General features: G+C 48.0%; 1 protein-coding gene across 4 annotated transcripts in view; it reads left to right on the plus strand.

Annotated features, from left to right (window-relative positions):
• The window catches only part of SGSM1 (small G protein signaling modulator 1), an 87,582-nt gene that overhangs the window by 20,652 nt on the left and 48,671 nt on the right, over positions 1-18,259 (plus strand). For all 4 annotated transcript variants that reach the window (XM_082640087.1, XM_082640084.1, XM_082640086.1 and 1 more), the window contains exons 3-8: positions 8,078-8,153; positions 11,417-11,579; positions 14,049-14,201; positions 17,087-17,154; positions 17,431-17,576; positions 17,709-17,840. In XM_082640087.1, coding sequence (XP_082496213.1) covers positions 8,078-8,153; positions 11,417-11,579; positions 14,049-14,201; positions 17,087-17,154; positions 17,431-17,576; positions 17,709-17,840 — 738 coding nt within the window. The remainder of the gene's footprint in view (positions 1-8,077; positions 8,154-11,416; positions 11,580-14,048; positions 14,202-17,086; positions 17,155-17,430; positions 17,577-17,708; positions 17,841-18,259) is intronic.

The following is an 18,259-nucleotide window of genomic DNA, read 5'->3' on the forward strand; positions in this document are numbered from 1 at the left end:
TGGGCCCCGCCCCAAGGAGCTCTGCTGGTCCCCATCGCACTTACCTCCCACCTCTCTTAGCTTGTGGCTCTTTGGACTAAGGGCCCCTTCAGGGCAGGACTGTCTGACTCCATCCCTGCAGCTCTCTCCACCTTGAACTCAGTATCCGAGGGCTGGTTCTCTTGCTGCCTGCCCAGATGAATTCACCTGCATTTGTATCACTTGCAACTTGTCCCTGTAGATTGCTGTCCAGACATGTTGATCCGAGGTCAGTGCTGAGATAGAGATCAGGATGCAGGAGGTCTATGAGGGCACACTCTTGGGGTCAACACCAGGAGAGGTGAGGCAGAGAAGCAGGAGTGGGTGGAGGGAGAAGTTGGGCCACAATGTGGCCTCCATGGAAGCCTCAGCCAGCCCTGTGGAGAGCTGGGACAGCCCTTCAGAGCTGTCCCATGTGAGGGCAAGGATGCCAGATCTTCACACCCCACATGCATCATTCACTGGATGGGCCACCCCGGGAAGGACTGCGACCTTGGGGGAGGCCCTCTCTGCAGCTGAAGTGACCCTGTTTCCTAAGGGACAGCAGCCCTCCCAGCAGCTGGCAGCCTCCGGTCCTCATGGGATCTGAGTGGTGCATTGCAGCATCTGCCACATCATCAGAACCTTCTCACGGCCCCCACCGCCATCCTCTCCCCACCCCAGAGTCCCATGGCCCCTGTACCCCACACTCTTCCTTCCTTTCCAGCCCCAAACCAGAAACCCCACTTGCTATCACTCAAACACAGAGCCCCCATTAAAGACACCTGCCCATGGTTTTGCCGCCAGCTGACCTCTGAATCTTAATTTTGCTTGACCAGGCCATCCTGCAACACAGAGATGTCAAAGCCCCCAGGCCCCATCCTCTTTGTACTACATCAGTGTTATCTGCCACATGTGGTGGTTAGGGATGCTCCAGGCCTTCCAGAGAGCGGGAGGGAGGACGACGGCAGATGTATTAGTCTGCTCGGGCTGCCATAACAAGGCACCACTTGGTGGCTTAAACAACAGAAATTTATTTTCTCACAGTTCTAGAGGCTGGAGGTCCAAGATCGAGGTGTCGGCAGGACTGGGTCCTTTGGAGGGCCAGGCAGGAAGGGTCTGTTCTGGGTCTCTCTCCTCAGCTGTTGATGGCTGTCTTCTCCCTGTATCTTCACATGGCCTTCCCTCTGTACCTGTCCATGTTCAAATTTCCTCTTCTTATAAAGATCCCAGATGATACCAGATGAAGGCTCACTCGAATGTCCTGATTTTAACTTAATTGCTCTGTAAAGATCTCATCTCCAAATACTGTCACATTCTGAGGTCCTAAGGGATAGGATTTCAACATGAATTTGGTGGGGGGCCGGGGAGGGACACAGCTGAGCCCATAACATTAGGGGAGGTGACAAGGAAAAGGAATGGAAAGAGGTTAAGGCATCCTGGGCAGGTCTTTGAGGCCAGAGGGGTGGTGCCAGCCTAAGGGCCCCTACTAGTTGCTAGCAGAGCCAGAAGTTAAAGCTGAAGGGTTTTTCACGCATCCTGAGGAAGCTCACAGCCTCCTTTTGTGGAGGGAGCCGATGGGGCCTGGTGGTCTCTGCGCTAACCGTGGGGAAAGAGGCAGGCTGGCAGCAGGGCCTCTGCATCAGAGCCACTCCAGAGGGTGACAGGCAGATGGCCGCCTTCAAGGAACAGGAGGACGTTGGCAGGAGGGCTGCGACCTGCTTAAGAGAGGGCTGGCCCTCTGGAAGGAGCTGAGGCCTGCCCTGAAATGGAGTGGTCACGCTTCGGCACTCCTCCCACCCCCCAGAGCTGTCCTGCTGCTGCAGGGAACACCAGCCCGGCAGAGCCAAATGTTCCTGTGCTGGGTCGGTGAGCTGCAAAAACACGCCCCTCCTGTGTGTTTCTCCTTTGCTCTCACCTGTCCCCACACAATACTCCTGACACCAGACTGTGGGTTTTCTGCACAAAAAACAATCCCCCGACGCCAGCTGAGCGTCCTACAATTAACTCAGTTCTGACACCATCTATCAGAGATGGCATCCGATCCCACAGGTTAAAGGCTCAGTCCCACAAGACTGACCCCCCAATTTCAGGTACCAGTTGCACATCTCAGGTTGTTCCTTGTACTTCTGGCAGACCTGCTGTAAATCAGGGTTCTCACCTCCTAATCTCATCACAGTGCAAGTTAGGATTTCAGCATATGAATGTTGGAGGAACCTAAACAGCCCATTGCAAGGAGTATCCTCCCTCCGTCTCAGTCTCCTCCTCTCTGAATGGAGAGGGTATTACTGTGACATTCTTGTGATGGTCCAGTGAGGTGAGGCAGGCAGGAGAGGGCTTTGCAGACTGTGACACACTCAGGACTTACTAGTACTCGCTCATTCCATCCCACCTGCTTATAACCCCAGGCTCAGCCTCACGCCATGTAGGCTGCCCTTGGTGGCCGTGTTTCCCCTGCAAGGTTAATTTTGTTTATCGTAACTGGGTTTTACCTGCATACATGTGTTTGATGGCAGGGACGTGGGGTTCATGGACCAGATTCGACTTGTTGACAGGCAGCAAAGAGGTCATGGTCATCATTATTAAAATGTTACTATTCATTGAGCACCTACTATGTATCAGGCATTATGCTGAGTGCTTTACCTATACTTCCTCATTTAAACCTCCCCGTAGGAAGTATGCATTCATCCAACAGATACTTATTGAGTGCCTACTATGTGCTCTTCTAGGTCTTAAGAATAGGGCGGTAAGTGATGCATATGGGTCATGGAAGTCAAGAGCTGCCAAGAAAGAAGTAAAATACATAGCATGCTAGGGGCAATAAACACTATGGAGAGAAATAAGCAGAAAAGGGGTATGTTGAGTGCTGGCTGGGGTGGGGTTGAGATTTTAAATAGGATGATCAGGGATGGTGACATTTGAGTGGAGAGTTGAACCGTGTAGGTTTCTAGGGAAAAAGCATTCAGTAAAGGGAACAGCAAGTGTGAAGGCGTGAGGTGGGACCGTGCCCTCTGAGCTGGACAAACAGCCAGGAGATATGGGGTATGTGGAGTGAGGGACGGGACCAGTGGGGGAGGAGGTTGGGAGGACAGTGATGGACCCAGGTTATGTGGAGCCTTGTGGGCCATCGTGAGCGCTTGGGTTGTCACTCCAGGTGAGATGGGAGTCACAGGAGAGCTCTGAGCACTGGAGGGATGGTGGTTGGACTTACCCTGTTTTTTCTAACTAGAAAATATTTATTTATACTACATTAACACATACATGCTTCTTAAAATTGTGGTAAAATACAGAGAACAGAAAATTCACATCCTTCACCATTTTTAAGTTCAGTAGTGTTAAGTATGTTTACATTATTGTGTAGCCAATGTCCAGAACTCTTTTTATCTTGCAAAACTGAAATTCTGTACCCATTAAGCACTAACTCCCCATTTTCCCCTCATCCCCAGCCCAACTTCTGGCAGCCCCATTCTATGCATTTGACTACTTTAGGTGCTTCATATAAGTGGAATCCTACAGTATCTGCCTCTTCATGTCTGGCTTATTTCACTTAACATGATGTGCTCAAAGGTTCATCCATGTTGTAGCATGTGTCAGAATTTCCTTCCTTTTTAAGGCTAAATAATTCTCCATTGTATGTATACACTACATTTTGTTTATCTATCATCCATCGATGAACCCTTGGGTTGTTTCCACCTTTTGGCTATTGTGAATTACACTGCTATGAACATGGGCATACAAACCTCTCACTCTGTATATAATATCTAAATATAAGATCATGTCATCTGGAAAAAGAGATAATGTTCCTTCTTCCTTTCCAGTGTGTGTCCCTCTTTTGTTTCTTTTCTTGCCTAATATATCTGGCTGACTTCCAGTGCTATGTTAAATAGAAGAGGTAAAAGCAAGCATCTTTATTTTGTTCCTGAACTTTAGGAAAAGCTTTTTCAGGCTTTCACCACTGAGTATGATGGTAGCTGTGGGCTTTTCTTATACAGGCTTGACTCAGAGATAATGCAGGTTTGGTTGCAGACGACCACAATAAAGCAAATATCACAGTAACATGAATCACATGAATTTTTTTGTTTCCCAGTGCATGTAAGTGTTATGTTTAAACTATACTATAGTCTGTTAAGTGTCTATTAGGTTATTCAATCTGTTGGTATCCAGTTGTTCATAGTATTCTCTTATAATCCTTTTTATTTCTGTGGCGTCCCTTGTAATGTCCCCTCTTTCTATTCTGATTTCAATTATTTGAGTCTTCTCTCCTTTTCTCTTTTTTAAAAAAAAATATTTATTTATTTATTTATTTATTTTTGGCTGCGTTGGGTCTTCGTTGCTGCGCGCGGGCCTTCTCTAGTTGCGGAAAGCAGGGGCTACTCTTTGTTGCAGTGTGCGGGCTTCTCATTGCGGTGGCTTCTCTTGTACAGCACGGGCTCTAGGCGCATGGGCTTCAGTAGTTGTGGCTCGCGGGCTCTAGAGCATAGGCTCAGTAGTTGTGGCGCACGGGCTTAACTGCTCCACGGCATGTGGGATCTTCCCCGACCAGGGATCAAACCCGTGTCCCCTGCATTGGCAAGCAGATTCTTATCCACTACGCCACCGAGGAAGCCCTCTCCTTTTTTCTTAGTCAGTCCGGCTTAACGGTTTGTCAATTTTTCTGATTGTTTGAACCAACTCTTGCTTTTGTTAATTTTTTCTGTTCTCTATTTTGTTTATTTCTAATCTTGATTTCCCTCTGCTAGCTTTGGGTTTAGTTTATTCTCCTTTTATAGTTCGTTAAGGTGTAAAGTTAGATTGCTGATTTGGGATCTTTATTCTTTAATGTAAGTATTTCCAACTGTAAATTTCCCTCTTATCACTGCTTCCCTTTCATCCCATAAATTTTTGCATGCTGTGTTTTCGTTTTCTTTTGTCTCAAGATGTTTGTTGATTTTCCTTGTGATTTCTTTGACTCATTGTTTAAGCGTGTGTTTAAATTTTCATTTATTTCTGGATTTCCCAGTTTTCCTTCTGCTGTTGATTTCTAGCTTCATTCCATTGTGATCGGAAGAGATACTTCCTTTGATTTCAGTCTTTTTAAATTTGTTAAGACTTGTTTTGTGTCCTAACACATTAATCTGAAGACTATTCCATGTACACTTGAGAAAAGTGTGTATTCTGCTCTTGTTGGTTGGATAGTTCATGTGTCTGTTAGGTCCAGTTGGTCTATAATGTCATCCAAGTCCTCTGTTTCCTTATTGACCTTCTGTCTGGTTGTTCTGTTGACTTACCTTTCAACAAGATCCTTCTGGACACGTTAAGATAGCCTCTAGGATGTAGATACAGGGAGACCAGTGAGAGGTTAGTGTCAATCTAGGAGAGATATGACTTGGACCAGGATCACTTGCATCTGGGCAGTGCTGGTGGAGGGGAGGAAAAATGGTTGGACTCTTGAGTCTATTTCGATGGTGGAGCCAAAAGAGTCAGTAAAACGATTCTGTAGAAATTGGAGCTAGGTAAAGGAACTTGCCTAAGCTCCTACAGCTAGTAAGTGGCTGAGCCAGGATTTGAACCCAAGTCTGTTTGGCTCCCAATTCTTGGCTCTTGATTACTCACTGTGCTTTTGAAAGTACTCCCGATTCAGCTGCCTGGACACCCACCCCCATGCCTCCCTGACAGTCCACCGTCGCCACTATTTGGCCTGAACTCACTCCCTCTGCCTCTATTCCCAAAGGATGTCCAAGTCTAGGTGCTGGGAGCAGAGAAAAGAGGGAGGCAGGTACCTGAGGTTGAGGAGGGCAGAGAGGGGGACAAATGCTCTGAGACCATGTGGGCTTAACGGCATGTTGTAGGAGGGGCTCAACCCCTGGAGTCGGATAAACCTGGGTCCAAGCCCTGAATCCACTCCTCACCAGCTGTGTGACTCTGGGCAGGTTACTCCGCCTCTCTGTGCCTTTGTTTGCTCCAGGGATCATTATGCTGCTGCTCCATTTACCCATGGTTATAGTGACAAGAAAGCATGTTTTTCAACTAGAATATTCCACCAAAGCAGAAGTCAATCATGATCTTTCAAGCCATCCATTCCTCAAACAGAACTTTATTGAGCACCTACTGTGTGCTGGAACCACAGTTGTTAAGCAGGGAGACACGAGTGCTTGCCCTCATGGGGTCCACAGCTTGGCAGGGGGGACAGGTGCTGACAAAATCATCACAAATCTGATGGATGTTACAAAAGCAGCCACTGTGGGCCCCCAAGCAAAGAAATTTAATCTTAACAGGTTATGTTTCAGGCAGGACCAGAATAACGGTAAAGGAAGCGAGGTGTGAGGTTCTCGGTAGGGCAATGACCTGCATGCAGCTAACGTTTATTGCAGGTACACTGCGCACCAGGCTCTGTACTCAGCACGTGGAGTGCATTACCTTGTGCAGTCCTCCCATTGCCCCTTGTAGGTGCTGTTCCTACAAGCCCTTTACCCAGTGAGAAAACTAAGGTTCAGAGAGGCGACATGATTTGCCTGAGGAAATACAGCTAATAGCTAGAGGGTCAGGATATGGCCGCTGGAGCCAAAATGAGAAACATTTTTATAAGTTGGAATTCCAGCTCTGCTGCTTCCCAGCCGTGTGGCCTTGGGTGGACTAGTTCCTCTTCCTGAACCTCAGTTTCCCTATTTGTAAGTGGGACCAGTTCCACAGGCTCAGTTAGATAGTTTTCAGACTTTGAAATGCTGCTGGCAAAACCAGGCTTAGAGCTTGCTGGGCTTAGTGGCCGGGAGCTGTTCACGGTGCGGGTGCTGACTTGGTTGTGTCGGGGGAAGTGCTGTGTCAGCTCTCAGGTGGTCACTGCCATGTGTTTTTCTGGAGAACATGGCCAAGGATGCTTTGGGTTCTGTCTTCCTCTCCAGAGGCAATCAGAAGGAAGGGAGAGAGGGGCACTGAGAGCCTGAGACTGCTCTCAGACAGGTGCGTGGATGGGCTGGCCAGGCCGAGTGTAGATGGGCTGCAGGGCAGCCAGAAGGGAGTAGGGGCTCATCGATGGGGGTGGATTCCGGATCCCCACATCACAGCCCCAGAGATGTAGAGCTGGGGCCAGGTTTTGAGGTCATCTCTTCTGACCTCCTCAACCTCCAGGTGGGCAAACTGAGGCCTTAGAGGGGAGAAACACTTTGCTAAAGTACTACAGTGACTCCAGACACAGTGGGGCCCAGAATCCAGCAAAGCAGAAGGGCATTCAAGCCACCAGAGGGCTACCTCCATAAGCAGAGGCATGGCTGCTGTTTCAGCACTGTGTCCCCTGTTCCTGGCACATCACAGGTATTCAATAAATATTTGTTGAATGAGTGAATGTAGTATGAAAAACACATAGCCTGGGGAGTCAGACCCACCTTGGATTCTGTCTCCACTCTGGGCCAGCTCTACGTTTCTGGGTGAATTTCTACACATTGCTAAGCCTCTGTTTCCCAAAATAAGATCACAAATCCAGCTGGTAGGTACCTGAGCAGGGGTTTGAACTGTGGTCTACAGGATTCCAGGGCTGATTTTTCATACTACACCTTCCTGTTTTTTTTAATATACCCGTTTCATTCATTCATTCATTCATTCATTCATCCACTCACTTAGGAAATATTTATGGAGACCTACTGTGGACCAGGCACTGTTCTAGGCTCCATGGATACAGCCGTGAAAAAAAAGGCAGACAAGGCCCTGCCCTTGGGGAAATTATATTGTAGAAGATGGAGACAGACAGTAAACAAATAGGACAGGAAGTACTCTGAAGAAACCATAACAGGGGATGGAAGGAGTTAGAGGTGGGATGCCTTAGATGATGTGGACAGTCAGGAAGGAGAGGACATTTTTCGTGACACCTCAAGAGAAGCCCACTATGCAGAGAGCCTGAAAAAATAATTTAGTTCAGTGTGAAGTGTGGAGCTATCAGAGGCCACAGACCCTAGCCCTACCGAAAACACAGCAGGCAGGATGTGGAAGGAAAGCAGTTACCAAAACATCCCAAGCAGCCTGAGAACACCGTGGGGGATGATGTAGCCCTTTGAGGTGTCTGCACCCCGAGTGGGTTTGGGTCTCCCCCTCTGGTGCCTCTGCCTTCCAGGTGAAGCAGATTATGGAGGAAGCTGTCACGCGCAAGTTTGTCCACGAAGACAGCAGCCACATCATCTCTTTCTGTGGTGAGTTAGTGGCCCATGGCCTTGCAAAGCGGCTTTTTTTCCCTCTGTGGGCTGCCTTGGGGATATGGAGTCTTTCTTTGAGCAAAGTTCTCATGTCATTCTTTTGCTTTTTAACTGCGAAGTTATTTTTGGATTCTAAAGGGACTCCATTAGGGAATTTGGAAGTAGAGAAAAGATTTGGAAGTAGAGAAGAAATTAAGAATGACATCTGGGGGGCTTCCCTGGTGGCGCAGTGGTTGAGAGTCCGCCTGCCGATGCGGGGGACGTGGGTTCGTGCCCCGGTCCGGGAAGATCCCACATGTCGTGGAGTGGCTGGGCCCGTGAGCCATGGCCGCTGAGCCTGCGCGTCCGGAGCCTGTGCTCCGCAACGGGAGAGGCCACAACGGTGAGAGGCCCGCGTACCGCAAAAAAAAAAAAAAGAATGACATCTGCAGCCCGGTAAAAGGTAATCATGGTTGACACAGAAGGATGCCTTCCCTCCCGTGGGTTCCGTTCGCACTGACCCTACCCCAAGCGACCAAGGGTCGTGCATCTAAGGGATGGGCTCTACATCCTTTCCTCACCCAGGTAAAGAGAGAGGATGAATGAGGAGTTAAAAAATAATAATAAGGAATCAAGAGCCATAGACACATCCTGAGGGATCTCTTCCAGCTGGCTCAGCAAAGGAGGCAGGCTCAAAGCGTGACTGAGACTTCTTTCCTTGAACCTGCGAGGCCCACAGGGTTCCAGAAATAACCTCGCTGCCAGGTTCTTACTGTACTTTCACAATGGCTAGAGACAGGTGTTTTACCGTGTCCCTGAAGTCAGGATTCAGTGCATAAGCCGTGTGTACGTATACGTGGGAGTGTTTCTTTCTCCCTTTTTATTTATAAAACCTTTTTATTTCGTGATTGGAGTCTCATAACAAAGGACAAGCTGTAATGCCCCCCTCACGGTCTTGGCCCTATAGAGGGGCCCATCAGCTTCCATCCAGATGGCCGGGGACACCACCCGTGGGCCTGCAGCTGGCCAAGCACATGCCATGACCTGGGAGACCACTGACGTCAGCTCAGCCCCTTGCAGCCCACCTCTGTTCACATCCCACCTCTGCCACTTCTTGGTTGGGTGACCTTGGGCGAGATCTTATTTTTTTAGGTGATAATGCATTTATTTACATCAATAAATACATATATATATACACATATATATATATTTTTTGGCTGCGCCTCCTGGCTTGGGGGATCTTAGTTCCCTAAGTAGAGATCAAACCTGGGCCCATGGCAGTGAAAGCGCCGAGTCTTAACCACTGGACTACCAGGGAAGTGCCAGAAATATGTTTTATGTATATATTGGATTGGCCAAAAAGTTCATTTGGGTTTTTCGGTAAGATGTTACGTTATGTATAAAACTACACATTTATGCATACACATATATATACACATACATATGTATGGGAATATATATCTCTGTATATAAATATAGATATATATCTCTGGCTTTCTTTTTTCTCCTGGACATGTTTATTTGCAGAAGACATGATATGCACGTCTATTTTGGGACTCACTAGCGTTCCTACCAATTAAAGACTTGGAAGACTAGAGAGTGATAGAAATCATAATACTTCTCTAACTCTGATCAGAGTTTGGGGGTGAGAGAAATCTGCTGGCTCTAAACGCAACCTGAGGGATGTCCCTGCGGTTCCTTCTGTCCGTTGTTCCTTATGAGCCGTTGTCGGAAGGGATGGAATAATGTCTGCCACGCCAGAATGGATCAGGACCTTAATCAGTATAAAGAAATGAAAGTTCTGGGTATGTAAGCCAAACTGCAGATATTTTAGAGATCATCACCCAGAATATTTTAAATCCACGAGCAGATCAGGCAACACGTGAACGATACCCAGAATATTTTAAATCCATGAGCAGATTAGGCAACACGTGAACGATACCCAGAATATTTTAAATCCATGAGCAGATTAGGCAGCACGTGAACGATCCTTCAAAGCCAAGTCATTGCTGACAACAAAAACAGCACAAGCCGAAACCTCTCAGTATTTCTCCTTGCACATGGCATGACCTTGGCCAGGCTCTCCTCTTCTGAAATGACAGTAACTAGAACACTTGCTTCATGAGTTTTGCCATGGGGATCAGGGAACGTAAACCTTAACACTGGTCTGACACCCAGTAGGTGCCCAAGAAGGGGTGCCTCTTATTATAAATTCACATTTTCCCATCAACATTGATTATGCTCCAGTGCATACCAGAGAGCTCCCAGTCTGCTGTGTAAGACGGAAAGTAAGAAGATAAATAAAGGCTGCTGGGAGTATCAGATATAAGATAGGGGCCATCAGCATGGCCTGCACAGGGTCTGTTTCTTAGAAGGGAACACTGAGGACCAGAGGGGGAAAGTTATTTGCCTGAGGTCACACAGCAAGTTAGTGGTAGAACCCAGGCTACACCCTAGGTCTCTTATTTGAGGAGGGCTGGGCAGGCCTCCAGGGGAAACACAGAAATGGGAAGATTATGACTGAATCCTCTCTTCAGAGGCCCTTTGTGGAGGCACAAGTGTTGTGAGCACGCCTTGGGTTCAGATGTGGGTTTGAATCCCAGCTCCATCACTTATTTGCTGGGTGGCCCTGGGCAGTTCAGTTTACCTCTGGGAGCCTCAGTTTCCACATCTGAAAAATGGATGGTTTTCCTTTCTGCCTGGCTGTGGCAGAGATCAAATGAGATCCATAATGTTAGCTGTTACTGGAGTCACAGTAGTAATGACAACAATGTGATTCCCTAACCGGAATAAAGCTCAGCAGTCACATGGTCCAGGCTCCCCTCCCTCATTGACAGGAGTAATAGCTAACATTTGTAAAGCACACACTATGTGCCAGGCTCTGTGCAAAGTGCTTTCCGTGCATTTTTTCCACCTCATCCTAACAGCAACCTCACGAGGTTAGTGTTCATACCATCCCCTTTTTACAGATGAGGAAACTGAGGCACAGGGAGGGGAAGTAATTGCCCCCTGTCACACAGCTGGTTATTGGCCAGGAGAGAATGTGAACAGAGAGGATCTGACCTGGGGCAGCAAGCGTGGGTTCACCACTAAGCCCCCTTGCTCCCTTTGGAGGGGCCGGATGGTGGAGAGGCACATGTGCTTTTTGCTATGATGCTGTCATGAAATTTGTGATTCTGGGGTCCCTGGATCTTCAAGGTACCTGTGTGTGTCTGAAGCTCAGAGCCAGGCTGGGCACTGGGGAGCATAGGCAGGGCCTGCTGATCGTTGTATCCCTGCAGCGGCTGTGGAGGCCTGCGTCCTGCATGGCCTGCGGAGGCGGGCGGCTGGCTTCCTGCGCAGCAACAAGATCGCAGCTCTCTTCATGAAAGTGGGCAAGAGCTTCCCGCCAGCAGAGGAGCTGAGCCGCAAGGTGCAGGACCTGGAGCAGCTGATCGAGAGCGCGTAAGTGCTGAGAACGGGGTACAGGCTAGGGTACCCCCAGAGGATAGCCCCTGCTCCTCCCCGGGCTCTGTGAGAGCCTGCACCCTCTCCACTCTCCATTCTGCTCCTCAAACCTGCCAGATTCTTTCACACCCCAGGTCCTTTGCACACCCTGTACCCTCCACCCAGTTCACACCCCTCACCTTCCATGGCTGGTTCCTTGTCATCCTCAGGCCTTCCCCTAACTAATGGTAAATTCCAACCCTCACCCCGTTTCTCTTTTATATCCCTCTGTTTATTGTCTTCCCAGTTGTTATCACCATCTGTAATTTATTCATTCATTCGTTTACTGTTTACTTGATTGTTGTCTGTCTCCCCGACTTGACCCTGAACTCCTTGAGGGCAGGCAGCTGCACCTGTGCTATCCCCCATTAGGTCCCCAGTGTCTGAGACAGTGCTCAGCACCTGGGAAATGCCCAAGAAAGAACTGTAAAGTGAATAAGTGCCTACTCTGAGCCAAGCCTGTGCCAAATGCAGGAAGATCAAAGTTTAACATAACCAACATGGTCTCTGTCTGCATGGACAGATGCTCACAGTGAAGCAGCCATTGAAGGGGATGTTGTCTTAGTGGCTGATTGTGTGTACTGGGGGGAGGCTCATGGCCTGAGAGTGTGAACATGAGGGACTTCCACCCGAGCCACACCCAGCGTCCCAACTGCACAGCCAAACCCCCTACCTGAAGCCTGGTCAGGGATGGCAAATAGGTTTCAAACCCATTTGGTCCTAGTACCTGCACAGAGAGTTGCATTGTGAAAGATTCTGGAGCTGTGAGTGGGCTTTATGGGAAAGAGGGCATGGATTGATTAGCCATGCCTGTTATGGGCAACAGAAGGGAGAGAGAGGCATGCATGTCATGTGTTTGCCCTCTCTGCCATGAGTGGTTACTCTACTTCACTGGATGAGAAATGGCCCTTTCCTTGCCCTTTGGGCCCTGCCAGCCCCGGGCTGCTGGCCAGAACTGCATGATGGGTAAGGCTATGGATTTGGCATTGCCAACTCCCATTTGGAATCTGACTCCTCGGCCAACTGGTCTTCAGGTGCCTTCCAATCCATCTGCTAAATTCCCAGGTGTTTGCTGATAACTTCTTAAAAGGGATGGATTTCCATGGACCTTCCAAAACATTGGGAGCAACTTTCTAATGGAGGAATGAGAGATGTCCATTCCAGGTGTCCATTCATTCATTTGTGCAATCATTCATTCATGGACATATTTACTGAGCCCTTTGTATATGCCAGGCACTGTGCTGGGCCCTGGAGATACAGGCGTGAAAAAGGGCCAAGGCTTGCCACTTGGTAGACTCAATATTTTATTTTAAAAGCAGTTGCATTGTCCATACCCTCGAGGTCACAGTGTGGAGGGGAAGACAGAGAAGTGAGTGGGAAGTTAAGCTGCAGAGGTTGAGGGAACACAGAGGAGGCGCCCCTCCCCAGCTTCAGCTGGTGCAAGAGGGCTTCCTGTAGGAGGGGGTGCCCTCGCTGAGACCTCAAGAGTGAGAAGGAGTCAGCCAGGGAATAGGGTGGGCGGGGGAAGCCGAGAAGAAGCAGCAGCTCACAAAAGTCCTCATATGAGAGCTTCGCAGCCTCAGGGATCCACCGATATCTCTGCCTGGCTGGATCATGGAGTCAGAGGCAGAGAGTGGTAAGGAGGTGGCTGGAGAGGCAAACGGGCAAGGTCATGGAGTGCCCTGCTAGTCATGTTAAAAAGCTTCCTTCTCCAGGGCAATGGGGAGCCACCAAAAGATCTATAATCCAAGACTCTTCTTGGCCAGCACTCCTTTCCAGCCAAGAGAGAGAGAGAAAGTAAGAGAGAGACAGAAATTCCAATAGGGGCAAGACAGGAATAAAGACACAGACCTACTAGAGAATGGACTTGAGGATGCGGGGAGGGGGAAGGGTAAGCTGTGACGAAAGTGAGAGAGTGGCATGGACATACATACACTACCAAACGTAAAATAGATAGCTAGTGGGAAGCAGCCGCATAGCACAGGGAGATCAGCTCAGTGCTTTGTGACCACCTAGAGGGGTGGGATAGGGAGGGTGGGAGGGAGGGAGACGCAAGAGGGAAGAGATATGGGAACATATGTATATGTATAACTGATTCACTTTGTTATAAAGCAGAAACTAACACACCATTGTAAAGCAATTATACTACAATAAAGATGTTAAAAAAAAAAAGAAATTTCAGTATGAGAATCTGGCTCACCCATCAACAGTGTATGAAAGTGTCAGTCTTACCACATCTTCACACTCACTCCGTATTATTTTTTCAACTCTTTTCCCGTTCTCCAGGAGCAATATGGGCTCTTGTTGTTGTTCTAATTGACATTCCTTGATTTCTTAGAGAAGTTGGACACTTTTGCATTTGCATATCGATCCTGTTGGATTTCCTCTTTTGTGAATATCTATTCTCTTCCTTTACTGGTCTTGAAGGCGAAACCAGATCCAGGGCCTCCAGGAGAATGTGCGAAAGCTGCCAAAACTGCCCAACCTGTCCCCACTCGCCATCAAGCACCTGTGGATCCGTACAGCCTTGTTTGAGAAGGTCCTAGACAAAATTGTTCATTACCTTGTGGAAAACAGCAGGTGAGCGGAAGACACCTGGGTGCGCTCTGCCACCACCTGCTGGCCTTCTTAGGAATTGCACCCTCTCACACAACTGCTTACCCTTTGCCCCCTTGATATACACTTGATGTGAAAGTGATTAAATAAGGGCCTTCTGGATGTTTGACTCTGAACTAGCCTAGCTTAGAAACTTGGGAAGATTTGGGTGCTTAATAGCAATGCAGGGTCTTTGGAATTGGGGTGGGGTGTAAGGATCTTGCAATCTTAGAGATGTTCCTTTTCCCATGAATGAAGCGCACAGTCTATTCACTATGTGGCCCTAGGGGACTCACTTAGCTTCTCTGTGCCTCTGTTGTCTCTTCTGGTGAATGGGACAGGATGGGAATTGCTGCCACTCTGGAGAAGAGGTGAGAAAAGGAGTTAGTGAGTACACAGCATTTTGGAAATGCATAGTGATATTTTTTACATTTTCTCTCCTAGCTCAGCTTGACATGGTATAAAGGTTTTACAATGTAAGTCCTCTTGGCAAACATTCATCCTTGCATCCATTCATTCACCCAATAAATATTTAATGAGCATCTACTATGTGCCAGGCACTAACCTAGATGTTGGGGATACATTGGTCTTGCCTGTCATGTTAAAGAACTTGGATATTATGAAAAGAACAGTGGGGAGCTACTGAAGGATCTATGATCTGAGACTCCTCGTGGCCAGCACCCCTTTCCAGCAAGAGAGACAGAGAGGATGGAAGAAAGAAAGAAATATATCTGAGAATCTTTCCATCTTTCAGTATGTGAAAATGCCTGTTTAACCACATCCTCACACAGAGTGGGTATCATTGTTCTCATCTTTTATTCTTTGCCTGTTTGCTAGGAAAATATGTATGAAAGTACAAACCAAAGTCCTTCCCCTCATGAAGCTTGCATTGTAGCAGGGAAAACAGGCAAATAGTAATTGTGATAATTTGTGATGAGTGTACCAGGACAGATGGGTGGTGTTTAATTTCCTCTGGGTGGTCAGGGAAAGTATCCCAGAAGATGGGATACTGTGAAACAGGATGGGGAAGAGTGTTCCCAGCAAAGGGAACAGCAGGTGCAAAGGCCCAGAGGCAGGAGAGGAACTGAAAGAAATCCAGGCTCTGGAGTTCCAGTTCACCTCTTCACCTTCTAGTAAATTATAACACATCTCTGCCCCCTGTCTTGTTATGGGTCCAGAGTCTCTTTAGTTAATTGCCTTTGGCATATGACCTTGTGTTTTCCCACTGAAAAAGTTGGTCATATTTATTTAGTAATTTATTTGAGCAGCAATACCAACCTACTATTTCTTCATTGACACTGTATTTTGAATTTTAGGTTCACACAGAATTGAAACAGTAGTACAGAGGGTTCTTACCTACCCTCAGTGTTAACATCCTACATAACTGTAGTACAAGTCTTAAAACCAAGAAATTGCCATTGACGCAATACTGTTAAACCAACAGTATTGGTACATTCTTTTTTTTTTTTTTTTGCTATATAATTCTTTGAAATTTTAACACATGCATAGTTTCATAAAACCAACACCACACTCAGGCTATAGAACTGTTCCAAAGAAACCCATCACCCGGAAGAAACTCCTTGGGGCTACCCTATATAGTCACATCTTGCTCCCAACCTACCTACTATTTTAAGGCATTATTTCCAGGTTATGATCACATAACAGTGCTGATTTTTGGAATAGAATACGAGTCGTGGACTGGAAAGTGTCTCAAACTATTAGCTTCAGATCTGACACCAAAATGTATAAACTTGATGTTGAGCATGTCCAGGATGTGTCATTCTGCCTCAGCCAATTTTATGGTTGATTGAAGATTTCTTTGGGGTAGAATTACAATGATGTTGCCACATTTAGTGAGAACTTCACGGTGTTGGGACTTAATACATGCAGTTGGACATTTACTCCTCCCAGCAACCCCAAGTGGGTGAGTTCTGTCATTCTTCCCATTTTACAGCTGAGGGCACCGAACGAAGCTTAGAGAAGGTAGTCACCTGCCCAGGGACACACAGCGAAGGAGGGAGTGGCCGAGCTGGGCTCCCACTCAGTCCGGCTCCAGATCCTGTGTTCTTCACCCCCCTGTTGTAGGAAGGGAAGAAGAGCTAAGCTTGCTGGGTGTAGCCTGCATCCACCTGCTGTGTGGCCTCCAGCAAGTCACTTACCTTCTCTGGGCCTGAGATCCCTCAGGAGGTCAGAACAAGGTCCTTTCCAGTTCTAAAGTTCTGTTTCTAGATTGTATGACCTTGCAAAGAATTAGAAACCAGTGCACAACAACTCAAAAAACAAAACCCTCAGCACGAACGTATTGACAACATTCCATGTTATTTTGGAGAGTCAGAGGCTGGGGGCATTTTTGAGCGTGTCAGGCCAGCGTCATCTGCTTTAGTTTTTCCAGACAGGAAGGCCTATTATTACAGCTTTTGAGGACACACCACAGCTAAAAAGCATATGTTTGCCTCAATAATATTGGAAGGCCAGACATCATCTGAGCCTCTAAGTGACTTCATGTTTGAAATGGAAGATGCAAGAGAAGCAGACAGAACAGCCAGGCCTCGGCAGCCTTCTAATGATTTTTTCTGTTACTCTCATTATTAATAACAATGTATTATTAATAAGCCGTGTATTAAGCAGTTATAGCCAAGCACTGTGTTAAGTGCCTTACATCTGTTATCTCTCTCAAACGTCCTTTGGCAGCCCTATGAGACATATTATTATTATCCCCATTTTACAGATGGGACAGCTGAGGCTCACAGAGGTACTGGGTGACCAGAGAGGCGTTGAACCCAGTCTGCTCTTAACCATCAGGTTGTAGTTGATTGTGCGGCCTCCGCTGGTCACCATACAACCCTGTATGTCCTTTCCTCTCTTGCTAGTAAGTATTATGAGAAGGAAGCTCTCCTGATGGACCCTGTGGATGGCCCCATCCTTGCATCTTTGTTGGGTAAGTGGTCCAGTGCTCTGAGCTTCCTCTGGATCTCTGGTCTCAGCTCCAGGGGGCACCTCCTAAGGACCTCTCTCGCCTCCCTCCAGCCTCTCCCTTCAAAACTGCTCCCTGCCTCTTGCTTTCAGGGTCTTGTGCTGGTTTCTCTTTAGCGGGACCCTGGGTCATGCTAGCTGCCTGGAGGGGAGAGATGGTGAAATAAGTGGTCCATCTGGTGGTAGAAGGGATGGAGGACTTTCCAGGGAGATGGGTTCCCAGCCCCTGTCTGCTCCACAGTGGGGCCCTGCGCCCTGGAGTACACCAAGATGAAGACTTCCGATCACTTCTGGACGGACCCCTCAGCCGACGAGCTTGTCCAGAGGCACCGCATCCACAGCTTGCACCTGCGACAGGACTCACCCACCAAGCGTCCGGCCCTCTGTGTGAGTGGGGTGGATGGTGGGGCACTGGGAGGGAGTCTGGCTGAGTTCTGGACTTGGTGTGGAGGTGGGGAGTGGACCGGGGCCTTGGTGGTCACTCCAGACCTCATCTGCCACCTCCCCGCACATTGCCAGATCCAGAAAAGGCATTCGAGTAGCAGCATGGATGACCGGCCGTCCCTCTCCGCCCGTGACTATGTAGAGTCCCTTCACCAGAACTCCCGGGCCACCCTGCTCTATGGCAAGAACAACGTTCTGGTTCAGCCGGTGAGAGTTCGTCTTGGGCCCAGTTCTTCCACTGGGGGTCTGGCTCCAGGTTATAGAGGAGGAGTTCCCTCTGGCTCCTGGTTGCTCATCCATCTATCCATCCATCCACCCATCCACCCATCTATTCATCCATCTGTCAAAATCTCCACCCACCCAGCCAGTCTACTCTCTTCCAGTCTCTATATTCACCCATCCCTCTATCCATGCATCCATCACTATTTCTTTATCCAGCTGCCTGTATTTATATCCACCCAACCACCCGTTCATTCATCCATCCATCTACCCATCAACTCCATCCATCAGTCCATCCACCCATCATTACATCCATCCATTCATCTACCCATCGTTACCTCCATCCATCCACCCATAATTATATTCATCTATTCATCCATCCATCTACCCATCATTAATCCATCTCT

Source organism: Mesoplodon mirus, assembly GCF_964341445.2.
Source record: "Mesoplodon mirus genome assembly, chromosome: 13".
Lineage (NCBI taxonomy): Eukaryota > Metazoa > Chordata > Mammalia > Artiodactyla > Ziphiidae > Mesoplodon > Mesoplodon mirus.